We start from the raw sequence: 26,806 nt of genomic DNA on the forward strand, positions 1-26,806 counted from the left end.
AATAATTTCGAAGGACTGAAACAAAATTGCTTTATTTGTCTTGGCTTACGTGAGGGCACAGAAAACAAAAACCAAGATTTATTTTTTTTATGGTGCTACATCTACCCATTTCAAGGTGTCTGACTAACCTAATTCTTCCTATGTCTTGGCACTCTTCCATGTTTTGTCTCTATTCATCACAGTATAAACATTCAGTTTTGAAGAGCTTTGCAGGGAGATTCACACTTCAGCTGTGATTTCTTTAGCTGCGTCATTGTCATCTAGATTGCGTATTTGGAAGTTCTGTGGCACTTAAAACTATGTAGCCTTTAAATCCTTGTCTTCCAATGCTGAAAAGTTGTTTAGTATCTTAAATTAGCAACATATTAATGGGAAAAACTACTCTGCCATACAGTAAAACATTTACTATAGAACTTCATAGCAACATAATTGCAGCAATAGAATTAGTAAATGGGATAGTCTAAAGACACAAGCAAGGCAAGATATGTGAAAAGTAAAGAAAATTTTAATACATCAGTTGATATATTTGGATAAACACAAATTTTTATTCAATCTTTTCTGTCTGAAATTCAGTTTGTTTCTCGCAGCTACATCAATTAATTTAGTAAAAGAAACTACTTCTCCATGCAAGCTTACATTGTGTATGTCAACATGTCTATTTTTCTTCTTAGCTACCCACAGTGCTAGTTTTTAAAAGTGCCCCTTATTTTGTCTTCTTAGATCCCAGGAACTTCATCTGTTGTTCAGAAAAAATGGAAGCCTCTGCAGTCCTCAGCACAGCCCCGAGGTCTGGGACAATCAACAAAATCAAAGATTAGTGCTGTGGCAGCTGAAATAAAACAGATTCGTGCAAGAAGAAAAACAGCACGTATGCTAATGGTTGTCCTCCTGGTTTTTGCACTTTGCTATCTGCCAATTAGCATCCTCAATGTCTTGAAAAGGTAAATTATATCCCCAAATGTAAACACTTGGTAAAGCTTTCTCTCTAAACCCAATTTTCTGTTACGAGATTCCTGTTATTGTGGCAGATACTTTTGAAGGATAAGATTACTTATTTCACAAAAGAAATGAAAAAAAAATCATACAGTTGCAAGAAAAACCTATCTGTACCACTTAAACTAAAGGCAAGATTGTGGAACCCTTATTAGCAAGCTTTTCCTCATGAAAATGATCTCGCCTATCTCCTCATTAAAACCTGTCATTTACATGGGATTACAGTTCATTTACTGTAAATGCACCCATGGAAGTGCATTTACCTAAAGCAGCAGCTGAAGGTTAACAGGAGAGCGTAGTGTTGTGTTTTTTCCCCGAGGACTGTGAAATGCTGGGTTCAAACCCAAGCCCCATCATGTACAATTTTGAGACCTTGGCCTAACCGTTCAGTTTGCCTAGGAAGCTATGTTTTACTTTTTTACTCTTTCCTCTCCTGTTCATTTGAGACATAATTGTGTATACACTTGGTTTTTGTACCATGTCTGACAGGCTAAAGATTTGGTATAGTTATCATGAGCCCTCTGGAATACCGATAAATAATGACATATAGCAGAAGATTTGAATATCCCAAAAAATAACCAGCCTGTTATTGGTGCTTGAGGAACATTTTATTTTTTAATTAATAGTTTCGAGTTGGATATGAAGGCTTAAATGCATCCCACTCAATTCTGGCACTTTTCTGAGGCCTGATTTAAGTACTTATCATCCTTAAGTGCCTTGGTAGGCAATGTGGAGAGAAACGTATTTCCAGAAGGCAGTTCAGGCAACCTACAATCTGAGCCACAGGGGAACTACACAAACTGCCTTGACTACAAGAGCAGAGTAGGCCCATAGTTAGATTTTCACTTAAATATCAAAAGTTAGGTGTAAGGAATATGGGCAAAGCAGATTTCTCTGGAGGACAGAAGCTGCTACTGTGGCCTCTTTGGACCAGTTCAGTGCCTGTTCAATTCCAGACCCCCTGTTTATTGGAGAGTGGCCCTAGAGCTGGGAACCTCAATGGCATGAATAGGTCAAGAGCAACTTTTCCCATCTTCTCATGTCTTATCTGACACCAGCTGACTTTGGTTACTTAGCAGAAAAATCATGCATCTGCACCATTGCAAAGTAAAGTACTGATGGTCTCTGTTGTGCTAAACCACCAAGACAGCAGGCTGAGGGATGAGGAGAAGACTTAATTCTCTCAAGAAAGTATAGACTGTTGAATCAGCTTTTCTGTGATACAGCAAATAGGCCATCAGAGATAAAATTAGGCTAGATGTTGCCAAATCTTTTTATATGATTTCTCATGTTGCCGTCTTTCAGGCTTGCTTTTCTTTTTCTGTAGGGTTTTTGGGATGTTTAATCATGCCGATGACAGAGAAACTGTATACGCCTGGTTCACGTTCTCACACTGGCTTGTGTATGCAAACAGTGCAGCCAATCCTATTATTTATAACTTCCTCAGTGGTGAGTTACAGTTACCTAGAATTCAAGTTTAATGTATAGTTTGAATGTAATGAGCCATAACAAGTAAGATTAATGACTGTGTAACATCAGCCCAGCTCCTCTAGTGGGAGATAGATCCTCTTCTTGGAACAAGTATCCTCTTACCTTCAGACTATCTACCTACAACTAAACCGTGCCAGGGCCTGAATCCAAGTGCCTGGATTTGACTGTCCATACCATTAATTTGGTAGAGAAGTCCCTGGCATGACTTTAATCTGAAACAATTACCATTCCCCTAAATGCTCCCCGGATACTGTCTGGGAGGTAGCATAGGCCAGGGGCTGGCCCCAGTTGGCATTTTATATGCAGGTATTGGGTTTTGGAAGCTGCGAGTCTTTTAATAGTACTTGCATGACCAGACTGTGTCAACTGGATTTAAGGCCAAAGAACCAGCCAGGATGCTGTTTACTTACTAGTATAGATTTGTCTTAGTTTGTGCTTTTCTTATTTAGCTATGGACAGCAGAATCAGGACTTAAACTGGTGATAGCACAGCTAAATATAGGAGGCAAAAGTCTATTGATCCTCACTACAAATTTGCCCACTGTAGTTTTTTTGTGGTGTGTAGTGTGAGGATGATCTGAACAATTTAATGAGCCCCAAAAGCAGACTAATGGGCTGTCAAACACGTTCAGTCGTTTTTAAAATGTATTCAAGATGAAATACAAATTAGCCATGCCTTCTCATTTCACATGTCAAGTAATGATTCAGCCATTTAAGCCTACAATGACTCAATTACTTGTTTTTATTAGATACGTTATTAATCAATAGATTATCCATGGCATGATTTCATAAATCATCCTAATTTATCCATTCTGTCTAGCCAAGAGTAAATTTAGGCTTCATACCACGCCTCACATATCTTCTTATAAAGATTATATTTTTCTGTCTTTCTCCAAGATGTTGAAACAGTGATTTCCTACTTCTGCATTAGAAGAATATCTGGGTGTGTTGGGTTAACTTTGCTTTAGATAGCTTCTTTTTTCTAATCTATAAAGTTTGTTGAAACACAGTTTAAAGTACAGTTTTTTCATGAGTCTTTTTTGTGGTTGACAGGGAAATTTAGAGAAGAATTTAAAGCAGCATTTTCTTGTTGCATCTTTGGCATTCGCAGTCACCATGATGAACGGCTCACCAGAGGTCGTGCCAGTACAGAGAGTCGGAAATCCTTGACCACCCAGATCAGCAATTTTGATAACATTTCAAAACTTTCAGAACATGTTGTATTGACCAACATAAACACACTTCCAGCAAATGGTACTGCACTTATTACCCACTGGTAGTATACTTATCCCTATGTCTGTTGATGCTGTGGAAGCAAAATTTAATTCTGCATGCAACAATATTTGAATCTGAGCACAATGCAATGAGAGAAGGGTGTCTACAGTTAAGAACTGAATGTAAGAAAAGTAACTTTGAAGAAATATTTTACAGAATATACTACAACTTTGGTTATATATTGATGAAACAAAATTTCACCTCATTTATTTCATAAGTTGAGCTGCAATTGAGAAGGAATAACGTAATCATATACATATTTTTGGGGGGATCCCTACTTCCTATAGACTCCTAAGTAAATAAAGAACAGGTACCTGAAAGTACGAAAATCATTTTCCCTGGAGTTGCAACATGTTTATAAACAGCTATTCTAGTCAGAGCTAATTCTCTGAAGCTGTGGTATATTTTATCACAAATATTTTAACCAAAATTGGGTGTACAGAATGAACTACCTGAATGTCCTCAACTATTCCAAATGATCTGCTTACCATGGATTCTGGTGTGAGTTGGGCTGATTACATATGAAATTCACATTAATTACTTCTCTCACATTTTCTGTGGGTTTTTTGGTTTGTTTGTTTGTTTGTTTTTTTCCTGTTGGGTGGGTTATTGTATGTATTTAGGAACAGCTGGGAAGCTGCTCTTGGTTTTTCTCCAGTACAGGTTGATAAACAAATGAACACAGTCTGAAATGAAAGGCAGAAGTTGTTCAAGCTTTCCCACTTCTGGATAAACATTGAAATGATTGTGAAATTCCCTAGCTTTGTGACTAGATGAAAAATGGCATAGAATTTATTATTTTATATTTCTCATTACATTATATGTTATATCCCAGCAGGGCTTTGCAAGGCACTGCTCCTAGAATGTGAATGTTGGTTGTCTAGAAGTTGTCTCAGTCACTATAGGCTAGAACTATATAAGCTATATACTGGTAACAGCGAAACTGGTATCTCCAAGGACACCTAATCTGCCTAAAATATACATCTAAAAAGAATTAAATAAATTACCTCTGAAGAACTGTGTTCTTTTCACTTACTATAGAAGGAATGTGGGTTCTTTCCCCTGAATTCAGCTCCTTCTTTTCCACTAGTGTTGCCATTCCTGTATGTATTGCACAAGCAAGGTTACATCCATGAAACCCAGTTGACAGTGTGGCTATAAATTATGTTTTACTCTATATCTATTATTTGTCATCATTTTCTTCTCCCTGCCTGTGCTGTGCTTGTGGCAGGGGTGTTGGGCTAGGAGGTCTTTAAAGGTATCTATCATCCAACCCAAACTATTCTGTGATTCTATGAGTGATGTGTACACAGGAAGCTGTAGTGCTCTGCTGGGCGCAGTGGCATCTGGATGAGGAACCACAGTGCAATCTACCAAATAATGCATATTAAATAAGTAGTAGAACACAATTAAAATGTTTAAAAGTAAGAAAATAAAGGTTTATGCAGCAGAAATCCCTTTAGCCTTCAGTCAAGAAGTCTTCACTTAAAATTTCCAAGTGCAATTTAGAACACTTTCTGGCACGCCATTTTGTTAATAGCTCATCACCTGCATAATGTTCAGAGAGTGACAATGACAGGGTGAGCAAATCAGCTACCTGATACAAACAGTAAAATCATCTTAAAATCCTTATTTTATCTTACAGGTATCCCAGCTACACTCAGCCCATTGAAATCAGTGGAACTGCATCTTCACATACCAGGGATGAACATGACTTCAAATTTAGATGAAGCTGTGAGGGCTTCTGCAGAAGACACCAGCAACACAGAGAATGCAGAGTGGGACAAATTTGTCCCTAGCGTAACTAATAAACTTACCTCGATGGAGTTACAGCAAGGATGACTTTGGCTCAATGCATATAAGACCACCAGATAATGGCACATGCTTTTATCATGTTACGGACTACAACATCTGGACAAAGGGATTCCTTCAAAATGATTGCCTCTCCTATTTCTTCTCAGTCTTACAGAAACCTACTTACCTCAGTATGAGCTAAAGAACACATCTTTACAAGTCTTTTTAAAGATTGGATTGTATCATACTTTGTAAATACTGTAGATATTTATTTTTATATATTTTAGATGCTGTGGAATGTTCTAAAATATACCATATAAAGAAATCTTAAGTATTTGAAAAAAGTCTCAAACATCATTTATTTATATCCTGTTTCTATAAATGAGTGACTTATTTACAGGGAATGCTTACTTATGCACTAGTGATATTCTAGAATTACTTTGCACTTCTTTTTCTGCTAATTCACTTCTACTAAATTCTACGTTCATTATGAAACTTTCACTTCAGATTGATTTGGGAAGATTCCAGGCTACTTTTCTAAGCACAGACATGCTTCTAAAATGTGAACCCAAAGTGCTGCAAGTCACACATACTTTCATAAGATTACACTAAATAGCCAATTTTTTTTTTCTTCAGACTCGAGTGCCTAAAAAGTAACTACTTAAATAAAACTTATGTGATGTTCAAAGGTGCTATAAGCTCAAAATTCCTACTCAGGCCAATAGGAATAACAAGTGTCAGCACCCCTGAAGGACAGGACATTTTAACTTTGGTAGCCCATTTTAGTGCATAATGCCTGGAAGTGTTGCTCCTGAAGATCTCTGAGAATCTTTAAAATAGAAAACATTGGTTATCTCACTTGCTTTCATGATTTTTCTCTCAGCCACCATTTAACACTAATGAGACAATTAGCTGATTTATATGCCAAGAAAATGTTGACTTTTCAACAATTAAAATAAAATGTTTCTCTCTGGAAATTACGGAGGTGATATATCATGGCACCTTTATATCAAATACTCGCTTATCCATTTTCCATTTATGGGATAAGCTCCCTGGCCTGGGGCTTCCTACCATGCATTGTAATTATTATTCTTAAAGAATGATGATGGTGCATCACTGGAGACTTAGTCTACTAGGAGAATGTGGCCTATTGGTTAGAAAGAGGCTAATCTATAAGGACCTGAGCCACAATCTCCCTGTGATTTGAAAATTAAGATTTTTCAAAAGGAAGGGTAAGATGGGAAGGAGGACTTGTTTTTCAGTAAAAGGCATTTTACATAGAAAGAAGACATTCTCACACGTTCAAATATTTCTGAAAAGCAAATTATTCATAGACAAGGTTGTATTTGATTAACTTCTGTAAATATTTTTTCTAGGTTTTACTTTGACCTAATGTCATGCAATGTACTGTCTATCATGCCTGTTACGAAGTGCTTAATCATTTTATGCTTTAGCCTTCCCCAGCAGCTGTTTTACTTGACATTGTTGAAATTACTCCTAGTTTACACTGGTGTGAAGTGAGAGAAAAAAATTTTCATTTGTTTATATATTAAAGTTTTCTTTTTCTATTAAAAGAGAAAAATAATAATATTCTTTTTCCAATGAATAAGGAGAAATACCTAAATGGAAAGAATGTTTAAATATCAAATAAAATCATAGGAATTCCTGTATTCCTATGTGTAAGCTTAATTTTTGAGTATAGCTATTATGTCATTGTTATTTCAAGAAATTATTTTACTTTGTCTCTTCTTAAGGGAAAAAACCCCAATAATTGTGGAAAGTACAGCAGGATTTGATTTCATAGCTATTTCAATTCCTTTCCCATTAGAAGGCTATTTTAGCTCTTCAGCCACAGAAATGTCATATTATTAAACTGTGTGGACCAAGATATAATTTTTCTATATATTTTGAAATGATTGGACAAACAGCTGCTGAATTAAAACAATACAGAAATGGGAGAATGGAATTTGAAAAGTCATCTCTTTTTTTCCTTTGTTTTGATTTAAGTAAATAAAAAGTCAAAAAGTGAAAAACTAGTATAGGAATCCAGTTGTAAAATAATTATCAGTAATCGTTTTATCGTGCCATAAAATGTTGTCTCACTGCTGAAAATATCAATTATGTCAAAATTATGCAAATCTATACTTTCATTTCAGAAAATGTATTTTTATCTTTTCCTTGAAGAGAAAGTAAGAAAGTAGAAGGTAAATGGTTATCTAAGAAACCTTTGTCAGTATAAAAGGGGAGTATGCATACTTCTCAAACATACAAGGCCATGGATGACTGGAAGACCAGCAGAATTCCCCTGCTTTGTCAGCTGTCTTGCCCAGATCCCTGTGAGATGAACGGCAGCGGGGCAGGGGGGCGGGGGTGGGTGTGGCAGTGCTCATGAAATAATCATAAGTAGCATCTTTCTAAAGGGGGGTTGAATACCACCTGCCAACAGAAATTGTCTTCTTTTTGCTGCTACCTTAATGCCAGTGGGATGAATTGTGTTAGTTACCCTGAGATAAGAACATCACTAAAAGTCATTAGCAGTTTTTGGCTCCTGCAAGTCTCCTGTGAAATGTTAGAAATGGAGGTTCTGGCCTTAGTCTTCTCTTTTTTAAGATAATTTTCTTTTTTTCTCTTTGTTCTCTTATTATCACTTAGGTGACAAAAATTAAAATGTTCCCATGTTCCTAGGAATTTCTTTTAGCCATAACTTTAACTTAGCAGTACTTTTTGTGTGTAGAATATAAATAGAAGATGAGACTTTCATTGAGAAATGATTCTGGGTTTTTCTCTGGCCAGATTTTTGTTGAGTAAATAGCATATCTTTCAGACACAAGTGATACAATCAGAGCTTGTCTAAGATTTGAACTTCTAAGGATAGGTAGAATTATTGCCATAGAATATGGTTATCAAGCTAAAGATTGGTTAAATATGGTTGTCAAGATTGTAAAGATTTGGTTATTTTGATGAAAAGATTTTTCATTCAAAAATTTGATTTTTTGAAATAAATATTTTTCATGCAAATATTCATATGTATTTATTTCTTTAGTTTTACAAAATTTGAGAAATACCTAGACATTTTCTTATTTAGCTCAGATATATTTTCAGGTACCATTTCATCAGAAAAGCTTTACAGACATTTAAAAATCTGTTGTCTATCTGTGTGAAGTAGTGAAGAATTTTTTGCCATTTCTAGGACCTTTTACTGCAGAAAGATCCAAATATTTGGATACACTCAAAATATTATGCAGATGGATTTATTTTTGAATGAAGATAATCAGTGGGAGTTTTCAGCAAAGATAAACCCAATAGTGAGGAGTGGATATTAATGGAGATAGAAAAGGCTGTGAGAAGGCAGGGTGAGATTTTAAGAACAATGTGGAATTTAATGTCTATTGCATGTGACAGAAATTAGAGCATCTTAAAGAAGCTTCTGGGCTTCTTATACATCAAAAAAGGTTAGGTGAGGAATAAGCATTTCTTATCCAGTCTATAAATATTGAAAATTATCTGAAAGCAGAGTTTTAATTAGCTTTTGTTACATCTTGTTGCTTTGGTATTCTAACATTTCCACTAGCTACTCAGGAGCATAGAAGAGTTCTTATGCTGTTATTTCTGCTTGGATGTATCTTTAGACACAGAGTTTAAATCAAAACATATTTGTTCCTGCATACATAAATTGCTGTGCCACCACACTTCAGTACTTAGTCTCTCAACATATTTCACAGTCTTGTAGGTCTGATATCCTGACCTCCTTCTCCTTTCCTGTTGCCACTGCGGTGAAAAGTTTGTGCCCTGCAGTCACAATGACTGCAAGATAATTTCTCCCCCTCTCCACCTCCAAGAGGCTTTTTTTTTTTTTTCTTTTTTTTTTTCTTCTGGACTGCATAGAGGTCACCATCTCATTCTCTGATATTAACCTGGAGAGTGCTTTATGGGAAGGAGAGTACACTAAACATCAGCTTAACTCAGCCCTCGCTGTAAGATGCATCGCAACCTACTGCTGCATGTCACGATGCTGGCAATTAAGAGTTTAAATAAAGAATGTAATAAAATAACTAAATTTAAATTTAAAAAATGTAAATCAATTACAGGCAGGACTGAATTTTCCTAAACCATGACACTGAACTAAATAAAAAAAAAATAAGCAAAATCTGGATTTGGCTCAACTTTTGCTTGGGCAATAGGGACAGGATTCCACCCAATATCTCTCTATCTGCTAGCTATGCTGAAAGTTTTAGGATATCTTTTTGTTGTAAGCATTCAAGGACCAAATCCAATTTAAAATGTTGTTTATGAGATAAGGAATTTGTGAAAACAAGTAGCATGGAGAAATCAATGGGGATCTGTTGCTTCCTCCTCTTTCCAGCACAAAAGCAAAAACGCACTCTGGAGCCAGCAGGTGTATGACTGGACACTTCATGGTTGATTTATGTTTTATTAAGTGCCCAAGCCAGCTGCTGACTGTTTGTACGGCAAACTACTTTTTGCTGTATTTTAGTGAAACTCCTGAAGTTAGACCCCTAGTCCAGGATGGGTATAGATTACAGCCTAGTTACTTGTTTGTTCCTCTGGTCTGCTGGCCTCCTTAGCTCCTCTCTCTCCTTAACAGATCACGATCCTATTCCACATGCAGGACGAAAACAAATTCACTTCTAAAACGCGTTGAAAAGTGCTTGCAGAAGATGATCAGACACAGGAACAAACATTTTCCGGAGGGATTACAGGCGGCAGCCAAAGACTTACTCTGTTAGTTTCTCAGGAGATCAGGCGGGAACTGAAGGCAGAGGAGTGCCCGGCGCCCTGAGAGACGCCTCAGCGCGGCCGCTCATGGACACGCCGCCCAGCTTCGCCACGGTGGAACCGCCCGCGTGAGCGAAGGGTCGAACCACGGCAGCGAAGAAAGCCGCGGGGGGCGGGGGAGCTTCATCCGCCGCTCCGGACGGAAAGGGGCGGGCAGGCAAAGGTACGGTATTTGCATGGCAGAGGGACAGACCTGCCCCCGCCCGTGCCGTGGCCTCGGCGGCGCCACACACGGCCGCAGGGGCGGGCCCGGGGCGGGCGGGGCCGGGGCGGGGCCGGGGCGGGGCGGGGCCGGGGCGGGCCCGGGGCGGGCGGGGCGCTGTCCCGCAGCCGGTGCTGAAGGGGCGGCGCCGCACCGGCACCTGCCCCCGGCGCCACCCGCTCGTCGCGGAGCTGCAGCCGCCCGCGGCCGGCCATGGCCGCGCTCCTCCGCCTCGGTAAGTGCCGCGGGAGGTGGGGGGGAGGCCGCCCTCAGCCCCGCCGGGACACTCCGCTTCGCCCCGCGCCCCCCGGCCTCTCCTCTCCGCGGGTCGCCCTGACGGCTCCAACCCCTCCTTCTGCTGCCGGGGCGCCTCCAGGCGGGGCCGAGCAGGTACCTGGCGGGGCTTCGCACCGCTGCGCCACCTGCAGGCCCTGCGGCCGGGCGCGGGCGGACACACGGCACCGTGTCTGCGGCGCAGGTAAGGCAGGGCGGCGGGGCCGGCGCTGGGGAGAAGCTGGACCGGCGAGGAGACTCACAAATGGGATCCCTCGTCTAGGTAAACGGCCACTTGTTGGCTACGTGGAAAGCGTTCAGTGCTGGCAGTGCTGCACAGAGGGCTACTGACATTTCCCTTTGGGTCTGAATGGAGAAAAGGGGAAAGCCGCGATAGTCGCTACGGAAGAGAATGCGCTGAGACAAGTATAACTTTTATTTTCCTTTTCCCCCTCTACATATTGTATACCTGCTGATCTCTTTAACATTCCACTACTCTGAGCTCATATGCCACTGTTAAAGACATTCCATAGGTAGTTCTGCCCCAGGTTTTGTTAGAATAAAGTTGTCTTTTATCACTTTTCAACTAGATTCAAACTATATTCAACTACAGTTTGCCCTTCTCCTTCGGAGTTAGCTGTCTTGCTCTTGCAATTGGATAGAAACCATAGCTTGGTTTCCCATTATTCATTATTATTTGTCAGATAATAATTCTGCAGTCTTGGAAGAGACACTATAATACCTCCATACCTCAGTTCCCAGTCTTCAAAATGAAGGTGCTAAAATGTCGTTCTTTTATCCCTTTTCTCTTTAGACACAAAATTCTTCAGAACAGAGAATTTTACACCTACCCAGTGAATCGATAGACCCCTGTACAAAACTACAGACACCTGTAGAAATCTAAATTTACGTACCTTCATATCAAAATGGATCCCTCTAAAAGTTTTAGCTACAAACTAAAAGATGCCCCAAACTCTTCTAAGTAGAAAACAGTCACTGAGTACTCCACACACTAGAGTAAATAACTAAAGTGAATTGCTAAAGTAATAACTGTTAATTTAGGCAGTTGTATAAGCTACAGCGCACTGGATTCTAAAATCATATAGGCCGGTTTGTTTCACGTAGGCTTGCCACAGTGTGCTCCCTGTGTACTGCTGAGGAAACAAAAGACCCATCCATAATATGTCATTAGATCTGGAGAAGCCCTTAGACAGAGTCAGCTTCAATCATAGATTATGCCACTTGGCTCTTTATTTTGCAAAACCATCTCCTCTTTCTTGTGAGCACAGTTTCCAGGTGGGTTCAAAATCAACAGACTCTGAAATAATCCTAGCAAAGGAGCAGGAGCTGCTAATTGGCTGCTCAATCAATCCTAGTTTGACTATTCATTTTCAGCCACTGGTTCTGAAAATCTGTCTTAACAGGAGGGAGACAGCACTGAGTCTTTGTGCTGCAGATCCTAATCGGATGCATAAATTTTCCATCGTGTTAGTACCTACAAAATAAGTAAATGGTCATCCAGCAAAATCCGCTTTCTTAAAAAGTTTCTGAGTTTGTAATTTTGTGTTGTCATATATACAGTCATTTTCACTGTAAGGTATTTGACAACTTTTTTTCTCTGTCATCTGAATAAATAGTAATTTCACAATTAGAAAGAAATTTTGGAGACAGTCCCAGGACTAAAATATTGTTATAATGAGCCAAAATTGTCCCTGTGGATGTGCCAGCTGCACATTGCTCAATGTCAAGTGGCAGGAGCCGTTTCTATCGATCAGTCTTCCAGGCTGAGCAACAGACACAGACTAAAAGAGTGTTTCAGGCTGGAAATCACTGAGATCACAACCAGCCCTTTATAGATCTGAGAACTGGTGGGAATATGCACAAATGGGGAAGGATTAGCACCAGCTATAGTAAGCATGTGGCCTCTTCTGTGTCTCATAGGCACACTAGATGCTATTACACCTGTCAGTTCCAAAGCATTAAATGTTGCTTCATCTTTATCAACATGCATCCAGAAAGCGTTCCCTACAGCGGCACTATTACACCACAGGTAAGCATCATCATTTCCAGATGGGATGGCATCATCTCTAAACAGCAGTGGCTTTTTAAGATTATTAAGAGCAATATTTTATATTCAATTTCTTATTTCCTAGATGTGTAATTGCAAACATTTAATTTCTCTGGATAGGGTCTGGACAAGTCCTGAGGGAATATTTCATGCCTCTTGCAGATGATGTTTAAGGAATTAGTGCTGGAAAATACCCCTGTACTCGGCACTGGTGAGGCCGCACCTCGACTCCTGTGTTCAGTTTTGGGCCCCTCACTGCAAAAAGGACATTGAATGACTCGAGCGTGTCCAGAGAAGGGCAACGAAGCTGGTGCAGGGTCTGGAGCACAGGTCATACGAGGAGCGGCTGAGGGAACTGGGGGTGTTTAGTCTGGAGAAGAGGAGGCTGAGGGGAGACCTCATCGCCCTCTACAGCTACCTGAAAGGAGGTTGCAGAGAGCTGGGGATGAGTCTCTTTAACCAAACAGTAAGCGATAGGACAAGAAGCAATGGCCTCAAGTTGCACCAGGAAAGGTTTAGAATAGATATTAGGAATCATTTCTTTACAGAAGGGGTTGTTGGGCGTTGGAATGGGCTGCCCAGGGAGGTGGTGGAGTCCCCATCCCTGGAGGTGTTTAAGAGTCGGGTCGACATAGTGCTGAGGGATGTGGTGTAGTTGGTAACTGTCAGTGTTCGGTTAATGACTGGACTAGATGATCTTCAAGGTCTTTTCCAACCTAGACAATTCTGTGACCTGCATTTCCTACACCTCAGAAAAGCCCAAAATTACATATGAACTTATCTGAACATAAGGAAAAAAAAAAAAAAAAAAAAAGGAGTCTTGGTCTGGCAGATGCTGGATCCTTCTACACCTAAGGAAAACATGCACATTAGCTGTTCAGCATCTAGTTTGATAAGGCCTGAAATCAGTGTCTGAAACTTAATTTTATAGAAAATGAAGACACATGGTTGCAAATTAGAGATTGTGTTACCACACACAGAAATGTTGATGAAAGAGCTAAACACAAACTGATTTGTCTCTTCTTAGCAAGGCAATTTAATTCTCTACTGTTAAGCCAGAGGTGGTGCTGATTTAAAATTCTTTACCTTGAAACCTTTGTATCAGTCTTCAGTTTCAGAACTTTTTTATGCAATTAACATGGCCTTTCGGTTCAGTGTACTCAGGAAAGCAGATAAAGACATAAATGTGTGGGTTGTTTTCAAGAAATGATGCATCTGTGAAGTAAAAGCAAAGAGGGTGAAGAGTACTGGATAATGAAATAAAATATCATTTATTATCTAACTGTTGTATAGCTGTGAAATCTCTTTCACATGGTTTTTCATAGAGATTCCTGTGTAGTCTCTAGCTTGATGAAATTGCCGTCCATACAAAATTCTGTTTCCTCTGAATTTTATATCGTCTTCCTTTCTATACTTTACTATGAATCTCAGAACTGCACCCATTTCTATGTATCTATGGACTGATGTCATATATAGCTATGGTTGACATTACAATACTGGGGTAAAACCAATACAAAATATGCTACACTGCAACTTTGAAAATTTAAAATTTAAATTTAATTTTCCAGTTGTGAAGCTGAGGAAACGTTTTATTCTGTTAAAAATTAACTTGGTAGCAAATTTGAATCTATAGATAAGCTACAGTAATTTGTATTGTTATAATCTAAGTGTAAATTAAAATGGTCAGTACAAGATCTATTGTATTAAATCATTATATTCTGGTTTTTCAGTATTGTTCATGTACTTCACAAGTATATCCACTGCTCAGACTGCTGACTGTCTGCACTTGAGGGAGCAGTGTATAAATGCTGCAAATGGATGTGACAGTGTCTGGAAGATTGTTGAAGATGTCTGCAATATTTCAGGTAATTCTTTATAGTGTACACGGTTTTATTTTGAATTGCTAATAGTCGCATATTCATAATTTAATATAATATTGCTGTGGTAACTGAATTAAGTCAGTGAGATTTCAAAGACAAAATGATGGCAGAAGACAGTCAACTTCTGAAATCCTTGACAGTGGCCACTATTATTATCAGTAACAGTCAGACTGTCTCTTCAATAAGGTGATAAATGAAATTTCTGTACTATGAATAAAATCAGAGTCTGAACCAATGCAAGTCTGAATTCAGCAGAAATTATGCTCTTGTGTGATCCTGTTAGACAAAGCCAACGTGCAACTGGAAAAAAATTCCAACTTTGCTGTCTATAATTTGGAGGAGTTGATCTGCTCCCTCCCTGGAAATGTTCAAGGCCAGGTTGGATGAGGCTTTGAGCAACCTGGGCTAGTGGAAGGTGTCCCTGCCCATGGCAGGGGGTTGGAACTAGATGATCTTTAAGGTCCCTTCCAGCCCAAAACATTCTGTGATTCTGTGATCTATGATCCCACACAATACCTAAAACAATGTAGTGGTTACCTAGAGTAATTTTCAAATATTATATTAGAATAAGAAACAAATCAAATAAAGCATGCCTCAAAGAAATCTGTGTTGTAGGGAGGCACATTGTAGTTATTCAGTGAATAGTACCTACATGTCAAGAGTGATTCACCTGCAAGGAGTGATGGTATGATAAAGTGCTGGTTATGATGTGACTAAGCCTCCTTGAATTGTTAAACAGATTCTCACATAAATGAAAGCAGAAAATAGTCTCTGTCTCTGTTTATTGCACTTCCAACACTTGGTGCATCATTTCCAAGTATGTTTTAAGTGGGGGAAGACCAGGTATTATGCCTTTTTACAAGGGCATGTAGTGATAGGAGGAGGAGCAATGTCTTTAAACTGAAAGAGGGTAGATTTAGATTAGATACAAGGAAGAAATTCTCCACTGTGAGGGTGGTGAGGCACTGGCACAAGTTTCCCAGAGAAGCTGTGGCTGCCCCCTCCCTGGCAGTGTTCAAGGCCAGGCTGGACGGGGCTTTGAGCAACCTGGGCTAGTGGAAGGTGTCCCTGCCCATGGCAGGGGGCTGGAACTAGATGATCTTCAAGGTCCCTTCCAACCCAAACCTTTCTATGATTCTGTAAATTTGACCTGAAACTCATACTAATCTCTGTTGTCATTCAGATAAAAATGTTCCTTCTCTGAAGGCCTACTGTCTTCTTGTACAAATCTTGGGTACCAGTCACCATTCTCTCTCTGTCTTTAAAACCCTCTGGTGGTGGTTTGAACCAGGACACCCTCCAAGACCTTGCTGTTAAATTTTGAGTATTTACTTGCCAGATGCTGTGAATATGGAAGGGAGAAGAATGGTAGCATCATTAGACCAAGCTAGTAATGATGCCTTTTTTGACAGATAAATGTCAAGGGCTTTGATCTACCAAGGCTACATCAGTACTAGCAAATAAAATAGGCCAGTGACTGTTTTTTGGCCCTGAGTTCAACTGTTACGGGGCAACATGTATCCATACAACTAAACTGTCTTACCCCCATGCTATTGCCACAAAACTCCCTTTTGGGAGTGACTCTGGGCCCACACTATCTTCACAGTCTAACTGGCTCAGTCCAGACTGGGTGCCATGCAACACTGCAGCAGTATACACACAGTCACTTGCCATTAGCCTAGCCCATGCCTTGGCCCTGTTCATAAATGCAACAAAGGGCATTTAGGTACATAACTGCCATTTCTAGCAACTTAATTACATAAGGCAGGTTCTCTGTCACTGGGAATCAGAGGTATCTATATCTCCATGGAAACCTCCCTTCTCCTTATATTGACATTATTTCAACAAAATCAGCCATGTCCTGATGCAATAATCTGTTCTGAGATGCAGCTGCAACAGAGTTGATAAAGTGAGTGTCCCTCTGTCTGTCTTGACGTCAGGATCCAGTCTAACATTTGGTCCATGTGGGAAGCCAGGTATCAGAAGATGCAGCTTGACTTCATCCTCAGTAGCCCATTGGTAGAACATTCACCTTCAGCATGAGCTACCTGAATGCCTCTGTCTGATTTGATGCAGAGATTTGAGCTGAAGTGTCCCAAGTCACAAGGCAGTATACAAAATAATTAGAGCAGCAAATTCTCTGAGGGGTCCTTCTTAGTGTGTCCTGTTCCAGATAGATATCTGCTTTGCATAGAATGGCTGAATACTTTTAAAACCAGACAGATTAAATGAAAAAAAACCATGATAACCTAATGGTTACAACAGTCCCCAAAGTAACTGGGCTTCAGCTCATGTTCTATTGAGTTTTTAAATATTTTATGTGAAGTGGAACAGTCTCAAAAGATATGGCTGTGGTTTGAAAAAATTATTGGAATATGCAGTACTTTCAGACTCAAGATAGTGACCTAAAGATGAGCCCTCTAGAACCAAACCTCTTCCCCAAATCAGAAGTTGAATTTGCTTCTCTCACATCATTCACCTTAGCACCAAGACTACTTGATATAAAGATCAGGATTTGTACTGTAGCCTACTCTTCATCATATCCTGCAACCAGTTGAAGTGGGCCAGCATGATGACTTCTGTGGTCTCCCCTTTAGATTTGTTGCATTGTCCCATAATATGCGATTTGCCTCACTTATTCTCTTATTCACTATGTGCTTATTCACTGATGTTATTTGTAACTGTCAGACAAATCTACTGCTAATAAACTCTTCTTGTGATTGCTTGTTTGGTTTTGCATCTATATATTTCTTTAGGATAATGGCCTTTGGCAAGGACTCTCCAACATTGCAGGGCACTCAGGTATCGTGTTTGGTCTAGGACAAATTATTCTAAATGTGGTTATTAGGTGCCATGACCCCAGAGGGTGTAAACCTGCTGTCAGCTGATGGTACTCCTCAGAGAGCCAACAGAAACAGCGACAGAAATCTACCAGCAGCATTATTAGTAAGAATAACATTATATTATCTTTCAAAAGTACTCTACATGTGCGAGACTGAATTCTTCATTGATAAGTTGTATGAATTGAGAAGGCTGAGCAGGAGCATGTTAGTTGAAGGCAACAGGCAACGGGGCAAATATTCCTTTTGCTAGTTTCTTTATGAAAAACCTAACTGCAAATGATAATTATACTCCTACTCTGTGGTATGGGTTCAATAACTCAGTCCATCAGGTTGTAATCTCCAAGTTAAATGTATGCAACATCAGGACCTCCATCTTTTGCTCTTCAGAGCAGGTCTGGGGGCGCTCTTCAGGTGACTGCCTAAGTTACTCCTTTGTCTGTCAAACTGTCCATCACTACTCCCCTACTACTACAGCAGCATTTTCAGTCTCAGTTTATAGTCCTCTGAGTCCAAAGGTACATTGAAAAAAAAAGGGGTGAAAACGTCTATGAGTCTTTTTCCAGATCAGTATGGAAAAGACCAAAATATTTAATTTTGATGGAATCAGAAGTTTTCACATTGACAATATCAGCAATATTTCATCACCAGAAAATGAAGATTTTAAGGTTTTGATTTTGCTGTTTATTTCTTTTAGTTCACTCATTTAAAAAAAAAAAAAAAAGCAAAAAAAAAAAGCAAAAAAAAAAAGCTCTGATTTAACCATGAGTATACATTTTCTTAATTTTTCAGAACTGGGAACATCTGGATTAAAAAAAAAATATCTCAGATTGCTCAAATATTAAGGAATCACATTTTGAATTAGATTTGGAAGTAAATTTATTTTTCTTAGAGAAACAGGATCATTGAGATTGGAAAGGATCTCTGGAGGTCTAGTCCAACCCCCTGCTCAGGCAGGGTCAACTGCAGGCTGTCTTCCACGACTGTGTCCAGTCGGATTTTTAATATCTCCAATGACAGAGACACCAAAACCCCTCTGGACAACCTCTTCCACTGTTAGACAACCTGTCACTGGACACCACTGGAGAGTCTGCCCCTGCTTTATTCAACCCCCTCCTATCAGGTATTTATACATACAGATATGTGTATCACCCCTGAGCTTTCTCTCCTCCAGGCTGAGGAATCCCAGCTCTAGCTTCTCCTCATAAGACAGATGCTTCAGTCCATTAGTCACATTTGTGGCACTTCGCAAGACTCGCTGCAGTATGCCCATGTCCCTCAGAAGCACAGCACTGGACACGGCACTCCAGATGTGGTCTCACCAGTGCTAGAGGGGGGGAAAACCCAGTACTCTTCTCTACAGTCTTCAGATCCAATTCCCACTGAAATGACTGAAGAGCTGACTGTGCAAGAACAGAGATTGTCAGCTTCTATTCTGTCATGCTCCTATTTGTGGTCCCATGTACATAAATTAATTACATAGAAATAAATCAAATTATTAATAATGGCTGCCAAGCATTAGGTCAGAGAGCACTTTTTGTAAATGCCTTGGAAGCATATGTATAAGCTAAAATATATTACCAAGAACTAATCAATGATAAAGCAACAATAATTGAAAACCAGCAAAAGAATATTTTCTGCTGTTCATCACAGCTGAATCAACACAGTGTACAAACAGACCAATACTGATAATAGGTTATTTCTATACAGCTTTCAAGAGGCCAGGCAAGTGAACCCCATAAATCTGATGTGTTTCCTGATTCTGCCTATGCCCTTTGTATGTTCATAACCCCACAACCTACGTCTCATCCCCTGGTTGTCAGCTGCTGTGATTCAGTGCAGTGTGCTCACGGTGCACAGGGCCGCTCTGAACATAGCCCCTATACCTGACTCCTAACCACAACTTGTTAGTGACATGAAGATAGATAAGCTGAGTGAGGCTGGGGCGCTGAATAAAATATAGTGGGATCTGTGTTCTTTATTCTCCTGTCTCTACTACCTCCACCTTTGAAGTGTCCTCAGGACCTTGAAGAAGGCAGTGATAAATTTTGTAAATTAGCTAATTTTTACACAAGCCCCTCCTGATCTTTGTTGCTCTTTTTCTACCTCTGGATTTTCTCCTTCTGAAATTGTCTCCTGAAAGACCTTTGTTATCCCTTACTCACTTAAAATATAGAGCAGAACATCCACCCTCCCACGTCCATGGGCCTCCATAGTTCCCATGTCACCATGTACTTTCCATGGTCAGGGAGTGTCCTACATCTATGACCTTCAGTAACTCCTATTTAGATCTCCTGAGCTCCTTGGCTACGAGAAAAAGAAAGGTGAGGGCTAAGGGTCAGGATCATTCTCTGCTTCTAAAAATGCAGAAGGTAAGTTGGAAATGGGGTTGAAGAGATATAGCCAAGCCTGGGCACCATGACATCCTCCTTTGCTCCTACGAGAGGTGAAGTGGGAGCAAAGGCTGGGAGCTGTAGCTCTTGCCGGATTGCAACATCCCCCTGTAGCAGTGCACATTTTAATATATCCCCAAACCCTTCTTAGACAGCAACAGCAACTGGAGAAAGGGCAATGCAGACACTGTTTGAAAAAGGATTTTGGGGTGGCAGGATGGGGATGTGCACTCTGAAACAGCTAGTACTCATTCCTTCAGGTACAGGCAAAATGCACTATATCCTCTTGCAGGTCTTTGCTTACACTGCCTTCCGCTGTTATTTATGTCAACAACATATAAATGACATTAAAACTAATCACATTAAAGCTTGTCCGTGGCGGCCATGACACATGGCTGCTAGCTTTGCAGTTTTACCAGAGCGCATGGTCTCTGCTGCTCCATGCTAGTCACCAGGGAAGCAGCAAGGCAGGAAGCCAGACATCACCATTGACAGGGCAGAGACAATAGCATATGTGCTGAATAGATTAAAACTGATCCTCATTTTGCCCCGTGACCAGCTGGTTCTTGTGAGCCACACGCTCCTTATCTTACATATTGTGAGATACTGAATAACTATGAGGCACAGAGAGGAAATGTGCAGGTTTGGACACCTGCATAACTGTTTTGACAAGATAGACTATGGCTTTCACAAAACAAAATTTTCTTAAGTGGTATTAAACTGCTTCTTATGTAATTTTCTTAAGTAACTTGTAACTTTTTTAAGCAGTAACAAGCAATGAAATCCTCTTAAAACTTTGTAGTCCATAAAGTAAAGGGTTGAGTGATTTACCTTTGTACCAGAAACTAGTACTTTATTTTTACTATGCATACAAGGAAAATATAACCTGACAGCCCGTGTGTCTTTGTCATTGAGTCCAAGTGCACATGCAAGCAAAGGGCTTGAAACTGGACTGGTAAACTCAGGCTTCTGTATAATTTTTTTATGTTAACTTCTCCCTTATTTATTTATATATATATATATATATATATATATATATATAAATCAGAATATTCTTGGACTACTTTAAATTTGTTGTCATTGCCAAACTTAGGCAATGAAGTTGTTCTTTAGGGTAGCAGCCTGAGGGCATATCCAAATGACCAGGAATGTGTAGGTTTATGCCATCCTCATGAGTGAAGAATCTAAATCAGAGCTGACATCCCTCAGGATAGGGTTAGCATCACCATTATCACAGACTGCGCCTGCTCTCCTACATCCCCTTTCTTACTCTGTTACATGGCAGTACCTTACCCCACACTGGGAATTTCTCTCCCTATACCAGGCACTTCATTTCTACACAGGGACAAGATTAATGTCTCACTGCCTCTGTTCAGGATGTGCCCCTCAACTCCTGTGCACCTTTTTAGTTTGGTCTCTGTACCTCATCTACCTAGAATAAAAGATATGAGTTTAAGGTTTTATGTACTTCGGAAATAAGAACAGAAACAGATGTTCTGGCAATGGGTCAGATCGAATAAAAAAGATAGTATCATACCCACAACTTTATTATATCTCTCTGACTATTATTTAATACTTATAAATTATGACAGGTTTTCAAACAAAACTAAGTTCAAACCATCTTCTCTTGGCAAAACATATTATTTTTGTGCTTCAATTGAATTGTTTTATGTAACTGTATCCCTTAAGCGTTCATAAACATTAACAACATTATAATTTTAATGGTAAGTTCTAGGTAATAGATGCAAGGCAGAAGACACTATTGGATGTAATAGAATCATACAGGTCCTGGTTGATGAATACCCAGAATTTAAAAACTGTGTCTGCACCACAGACAATTTCTGTAGCATCACAACTTTGCTTGGAAAACACTGCAGCATTGATAAAGGTAATCAAACATAAAGATTTCATTATGAAGAACAAAAAGAAATATAAATTTCATAACCCTCGATTTAACTGGATTCAAGTTTCTTTGCTTATTTCTCAAATCTGATAATTCCTCAAAAAAAATAGTTTGTCTTTTCTATGATATACACACACCAATATGTGTATGAAAGCAATGCCATATGTGCTTTAAAATGAAATGAAAAAACAATAGAAGGCATGTGAGAAACTCGAATGGTTTTTAAAGCTCTTGCTCAATTCAGTGAAATGCAAGAGTGAACATAAGATGTGTGTTGAGGGCTACTTGTTGCACAAGGAGGCTTGAGCACCACCGGATCTATGTTACGTACAGAGAGCCAAACCCAGCCACCTTGTGAATGGGAGTGTGGGTGAATGGGGATGTACAGCTCTGCAGTTGTGTCACCCTGTTTTACAGCAACATCTTCACTACATCTAGGAGAGGCTACCGGAGGTGGGAAACACTGTTACTGCCTTCATAAAGCTGTACTAAATATATAAAGTGCATCCTTTTTAAAAATCCAGTGTAATCAATAAGCCCAGCTCCTTTAAATTTATTTTTTATTATCCAAGAACTGTTTTCCCTTCAAAACACCTATTTCTATAATTGAGAATTTACTTGGTGCATAAAATCCTTGCAGTTCCTAATCCAGTTTCTCCTGGAGTAATGATTAGTAAAGCTGACATAAGAAAGGTAAAATCAGCCAGTGAAGGAGAGTCTGGAAAGTGAGCCCCAAAGTATTGGCATTGATCCATCACTCCCTGCTGGCATCAATCAGTGTACATCATATAATAGTAGAAAATATGGTTTTATTACAGATGAAATAATATCCTGACTTGTTTCGCCTTGCCCCAAACAAGAAAAGTGGGTATCTAAAACTTGATGTTGATGTCATTGGAACAGTTGTTTTTGCTTCTAGCAAAATGAAGTAATTTTATATTTTTTGCTGATCGAGATTACATTTCTCACCAGTATAGCAAAAAGTTCAGATGGTGTAGTGGTTTTACCTACAGATGATAGTTTATGGTGTCGGTCAATGCTTTAAGGATTAATTCTCCCTATCTAACCTAAATTACTATTTTAGGTAATAAATAAAATGTATTCTGGAATTTCTATACTCTCTTAACAAATTATGCATTGAATTAAGATGATAATCCATTATATGTCCAAATTGTGGTTAAAGTTATGTGAGATTAATTCCTTTATGCAGTAATTTTAGTGAGGGTTTCTCGTATTACTGTTTGCAGCTGAATTGTTGAAGTAGACTGTATTATACAGCTACCAGCACATAGCAAGCATGAGGTAAGCATGCAAGACTGAAATTATTATGTATTTACATACAGCTCAGAATTATACTAGGCTTCATTCATTTTTTTACATTAAGACAATTATCCTTTTTCTGAGTTTGTTTTGATCTGAGCAGTGATGACGGTCCATCTTCCATTTGATGTATATCTCTGTTTGTACCTGTATATTCTGTTTGTACAGAATATTTGGAAACAGCCTCAAGAGCAGATACTCAACTGAGTTTTAGGCAACACAGAAACCCCAAAGACCAAAGACACCCAGAAGAATTAGGGAACGACTGCAGTATTTCAAAACAACTCTGTGAAGAGGACCTTTACTGCTTTTTAGTGTATAAGAGCTTCCAGCGAGCATGCAAGGTGGATGCAGCAAAATGCAGGCTCCCGATGGTCAACCAGGAGTGTTTGTCAGCCTGGAAAGAACTGACAAAAACAGTGCTGGGAGAGTGCAAGTGCTCAGAGCCACTTCAGATGAGATGCATTAAAATATGGAAGGGAATATTTAACAACCCTTGTTTACAATACTCTCAAGAGAGCCAAGCTTCAGCAGCTAGTGAAAATGATGATGATGGTGATGATGATGATGATCATGATGATGTTGATGATGAGGAAAATCAGGACACTGATACAGGTTAGTGGTATTCCAGCAGTTTGAATGCTTTCATACATAACAGAAGTGTGCACAAGCCTGGGGGAAAAAAAAAAAAAAAAAAAAAAAAAGTTTTCTTAATCATTTGCAGTTTAACAGTGGAAACAGGATAGTTGTAAGAACCTTATTTAGATGCAAATGAATAATGTGATAGAAAAATTGTAGCCTAAGTGCAAATACAATTGTCTCTCAATGTGTTAATCTGATATAACCTGATCCAAATCAGTTCTTTCGAGTATCACACTGTAACTAGAAACAATATAAGACCAATAACAATAATTTTCTAATAGCAAGAATTGTCCACCTGCCTTGACTTTAGATCATGGCAAACAGTTCGTTGAGCTTGAAAACAGGGTGCACTGATGAACACATTAAGGCCTCTGGCCTTTATTTATTCACAAGAAATCTGACTTTATACTGTGCTGAGCAGCTCTAAAACCTCTTCTTGAGCTCACAGGATCTGTAATTATGTGAAGAATGTTATCAGCAGCCATTGATAAACTGTGCTTTCACCCGAAAACTTATGAATATATGTAACGGTGATTTTGGAATTTGTTAACAAGCTGACAGGTACTATTTTGTCAAGCTAATTTGTTTTATTCTTGTTTATTTTTACTACTGGCACTATGCCAGCAACACAGCCAATACTTTAAAAACTAAGCTAAGGCATGATTTATCACTCATGCTTGTATCCATATCTTCTATTTTCTAGATAATATTAGTACAGAAACAAAATTACAGTGGAGCTTATCTGCCCTCTCCAAGCAAGGTAACTGAATTTACTTATGAATTCTAATAACTGGTTTTAGCTCTGTTTGCAGATAGCGTTCAATGTAGCTCAAGATTAAATTAATACCTTCCATTTAAATTACTAAAGAGCCAATAGATCCAACATATTTTCAGTTAAGCTATCAGGTAGATAAGAATCCAAAAATAGCAGGTAACAATCCCAATCCTGTTAAATTTACAAAGGCAAATCTTATCCCATAAACATTTTAGGGTCAGAAATACCTAGATCTTTTTGGAAGGTTTATAGCATAGTCTACAAAAACCTAAACTGGCTTTAGAATCACAGAAATGCTGTTTATATGCTCTTCTCCATTACTTATTATGTAGCCTAGCATAAGACTGCATGCTGGTGATTTCAGCAGTTTCAGGTATCCACTAGCCACTAGCTTCCAGAATCTGTCACATACCAGATAAAATGTCCATGTTGACATTTTTCACTTTCTTCTACCTTATTTATCTGGCAGGGGCAGAAACTTGCAGAGCTGGACCAGAGTGTTGGGGAGTCAAACTTCTTTTTAATGGGAATGTTGCAGGCAGAATGTCTACCAATCATCACTTGAGAAACATTTTCTTGTGATTTCATTTTAAAAATTGTTATTATTTTTAGCATACACAGAGAACAGAACCTGTTTGGATATGAACAAGGAGTGTGTTGAAGATGAAGTATGTAACAAACAGTTGTCCCTGTACCTTAAGGTTTGCTCAGTAAATAAGAAATGCAACATGGAAGAATGTCAAGCAGCCATAAGGTTCTTCTATCAAAACATGCCTTTTGAAGTTGCCCAAATGATGACATTTTGTGATTGTATCCAGCCTGATGAATCCTGCCACAGAGCCAAAGAACTTCTCCACGGCAAGCCCTGTGCAGTTACTGCAGTTCCACCCCCATCATGTTTGAGTGTAATCCACAAGTGTGAAGAGAATGAATTTTGCAGGTAAGTAGAAGAAAGATTTTGCCTACTAATGTGCCTGTGAATAAGGATTTTTTTATATATGCCATATATCTCATCTCTAGCAATTTTTTTTTCTGCACTGTATCTACTGAATATTATTGCTTTTTTTTTTTTTGACATCTTCACAGATGTCTGCATCAACTGTGGTAATTCCACGAGTAATTCCACAAATAAACTGAAAAGGTTAATTCTCAACAAGGTCTAGAATCTAGTGTGGGGTTTGCTTATGCTTCTTTCATGACTCTTAATGCTATTTCTCCTCGACAAACTATGCCACTGAGTATTTTCATTACCACTTTCTTCAGATAACACCTGCCAGTCTTGCACTTTTGCCCTCTAGCAGTTTGCACAAATTGTGCAGCAGATCAGATGAAGTTTGTTTGGTTAAAGTAATTACGTCTTCTGCCTCAGAGTCTGACCCTTTGTACCCAAAGGCTACAAAATCATCCATTCAGAAAACTCTCATCATATTCTTTTCATCTCAGGCATACTGATGTTTGGGGAAAAAAAAAAAAAAAAAAACACAAAAAACCAAAAAACCAAACAAACAAACAAACAAACAAAAAAAAAACAACAAAAAAAGCAACAAAGAGTCCTAAAACATGCACAGACCACCGAACTCATCAAGAATAACACAGTTTTCAGATTCGAGTTTATTTTAGGAAATACGCAACAGGATTAGCCCATATTCATATTTCTACTTAAATGCCACCATTTGTGCATGGTCAGCTGGCTCACTTTGGTTTTCAGTGTAGTCATGAGTTCTCTTATGGATTACACTTGAATTTTACCTGAAAGCTGTACTCAAATTAACCTTCAACAAACCAGAAGGCCAAAAGATGCTTTCAGTTCCGTGCAGGCTATTCAGATTGACGTCAGTGGGAATTGCCCCTTTTTATGTCAAGAAGAATTGGCCTACAAATGTTTGTCTGTGCATGTGCATGTGTACACATGTAATATCATAATGGAGACTTGCTGAATTACTCATTATTTTGGGAACATTAATGTTTCCTGGCACTGACAATAAGTGGATATAATTAGCAAAATTAGTCTGTGAATTATGGCTAGCCATATCTATAAATCAGGAGGTGAATAAAAATAATTCCATTAGCACAGAGGTGGCATCTGCTTTGAAACCTTTGCTTGTGTAATGAAAAGATTTACAATAATGTCCTAGTTGGTATTGTAACAGTCCATGTTTTT

The 26,806-nt window shown here is 39.0% G+C and overlaps 3 protein-coding genes across 3 annotated transcripts in view; 2 read left to right on the forward strand and 1 right to left on the reverse strand.

The window, feature by feature from the left end:
* The window catches only part of HCRTR2 (hypocretin receptor 2), a 33,240-nt gene extending 27,502 nt beyond the window's left edge, over nt 1-5,738 (forward strand). The window contains exons 5-8 of the mRNA XM_074895769.1: nt 721-941; nt 2,321-2,442; nt 3,537-3,737; nt 5,404-5,738. Of these exons, the coding sequence (XP_074751870.1) occupies nt 721-941; nt 2,321-2,442; nt 3,537-3,737; nt 5,404-5,600 (741 nt within the window). The 3' untranslated portion in view covers nt 5,601-5,738. The remainder of the gene's footprint in view (nt 1-720; nt 942-2,320; nt 2,443-3,536; nt 3,738-5,403) is intronic.
* HMGCLL1 (3-hydroxy-3-methylglutaryl-CoA lyase like 1) overlaps nt 1-26,806 on the reverse strand; it is a 138,101-nt gene that overhangs the window by 7,108 nt on the left and 104,187 nt on the right. The gene's annotated exons all lie outside the window — the stretch shown is intronic.
* GFRAL (GDNF family receptor alpha like) overlaps nt 10,712-26,806 on the forward strand; it is a 28,501-nt gene continuing 12,406 nt past the window's right edge. Inside the window, exons 1-6 of the mRNA XM_074922445.1 lie at nt 10,712-10,786; nt 14,623-14,757; nt 21,741-21,893; nt 23,397-23,843; nt 24,574-24,630; nt 25,258-25,585. Of these exons, the coding sequence (XP_074778546.1) occupies nt 10,765-10,786; nt 14,623-14,757; nt 21,741-21,893; nt 23,397-23,843; nt 24,574-24,630; nt 25,258-25,585 (1,142 nt within the window). The 5' untranslated portion in view covers nt 10,712-10,764. The remainder of the gene's footprint in view (nt 10,787-14,622; nt 14,758-21,740; nt 21,894-23,396; nt 23,844-24,573; nt 24,631-25,257; nt 25,586-26,806) is intronic.

This window comes from Athene noctua, chromosome 1 (assembly GCF_965140245.1).
Source record: "Athene noctua chromosome 1, bAthNoc1.hap1.1, whole genome shotgun sequence".
Taxonomy (NCBI): Eukaryota; Metazoa; Chordata; class Aves; order Strigiformes; family Strigidae; genus Athene; species Athene noctua.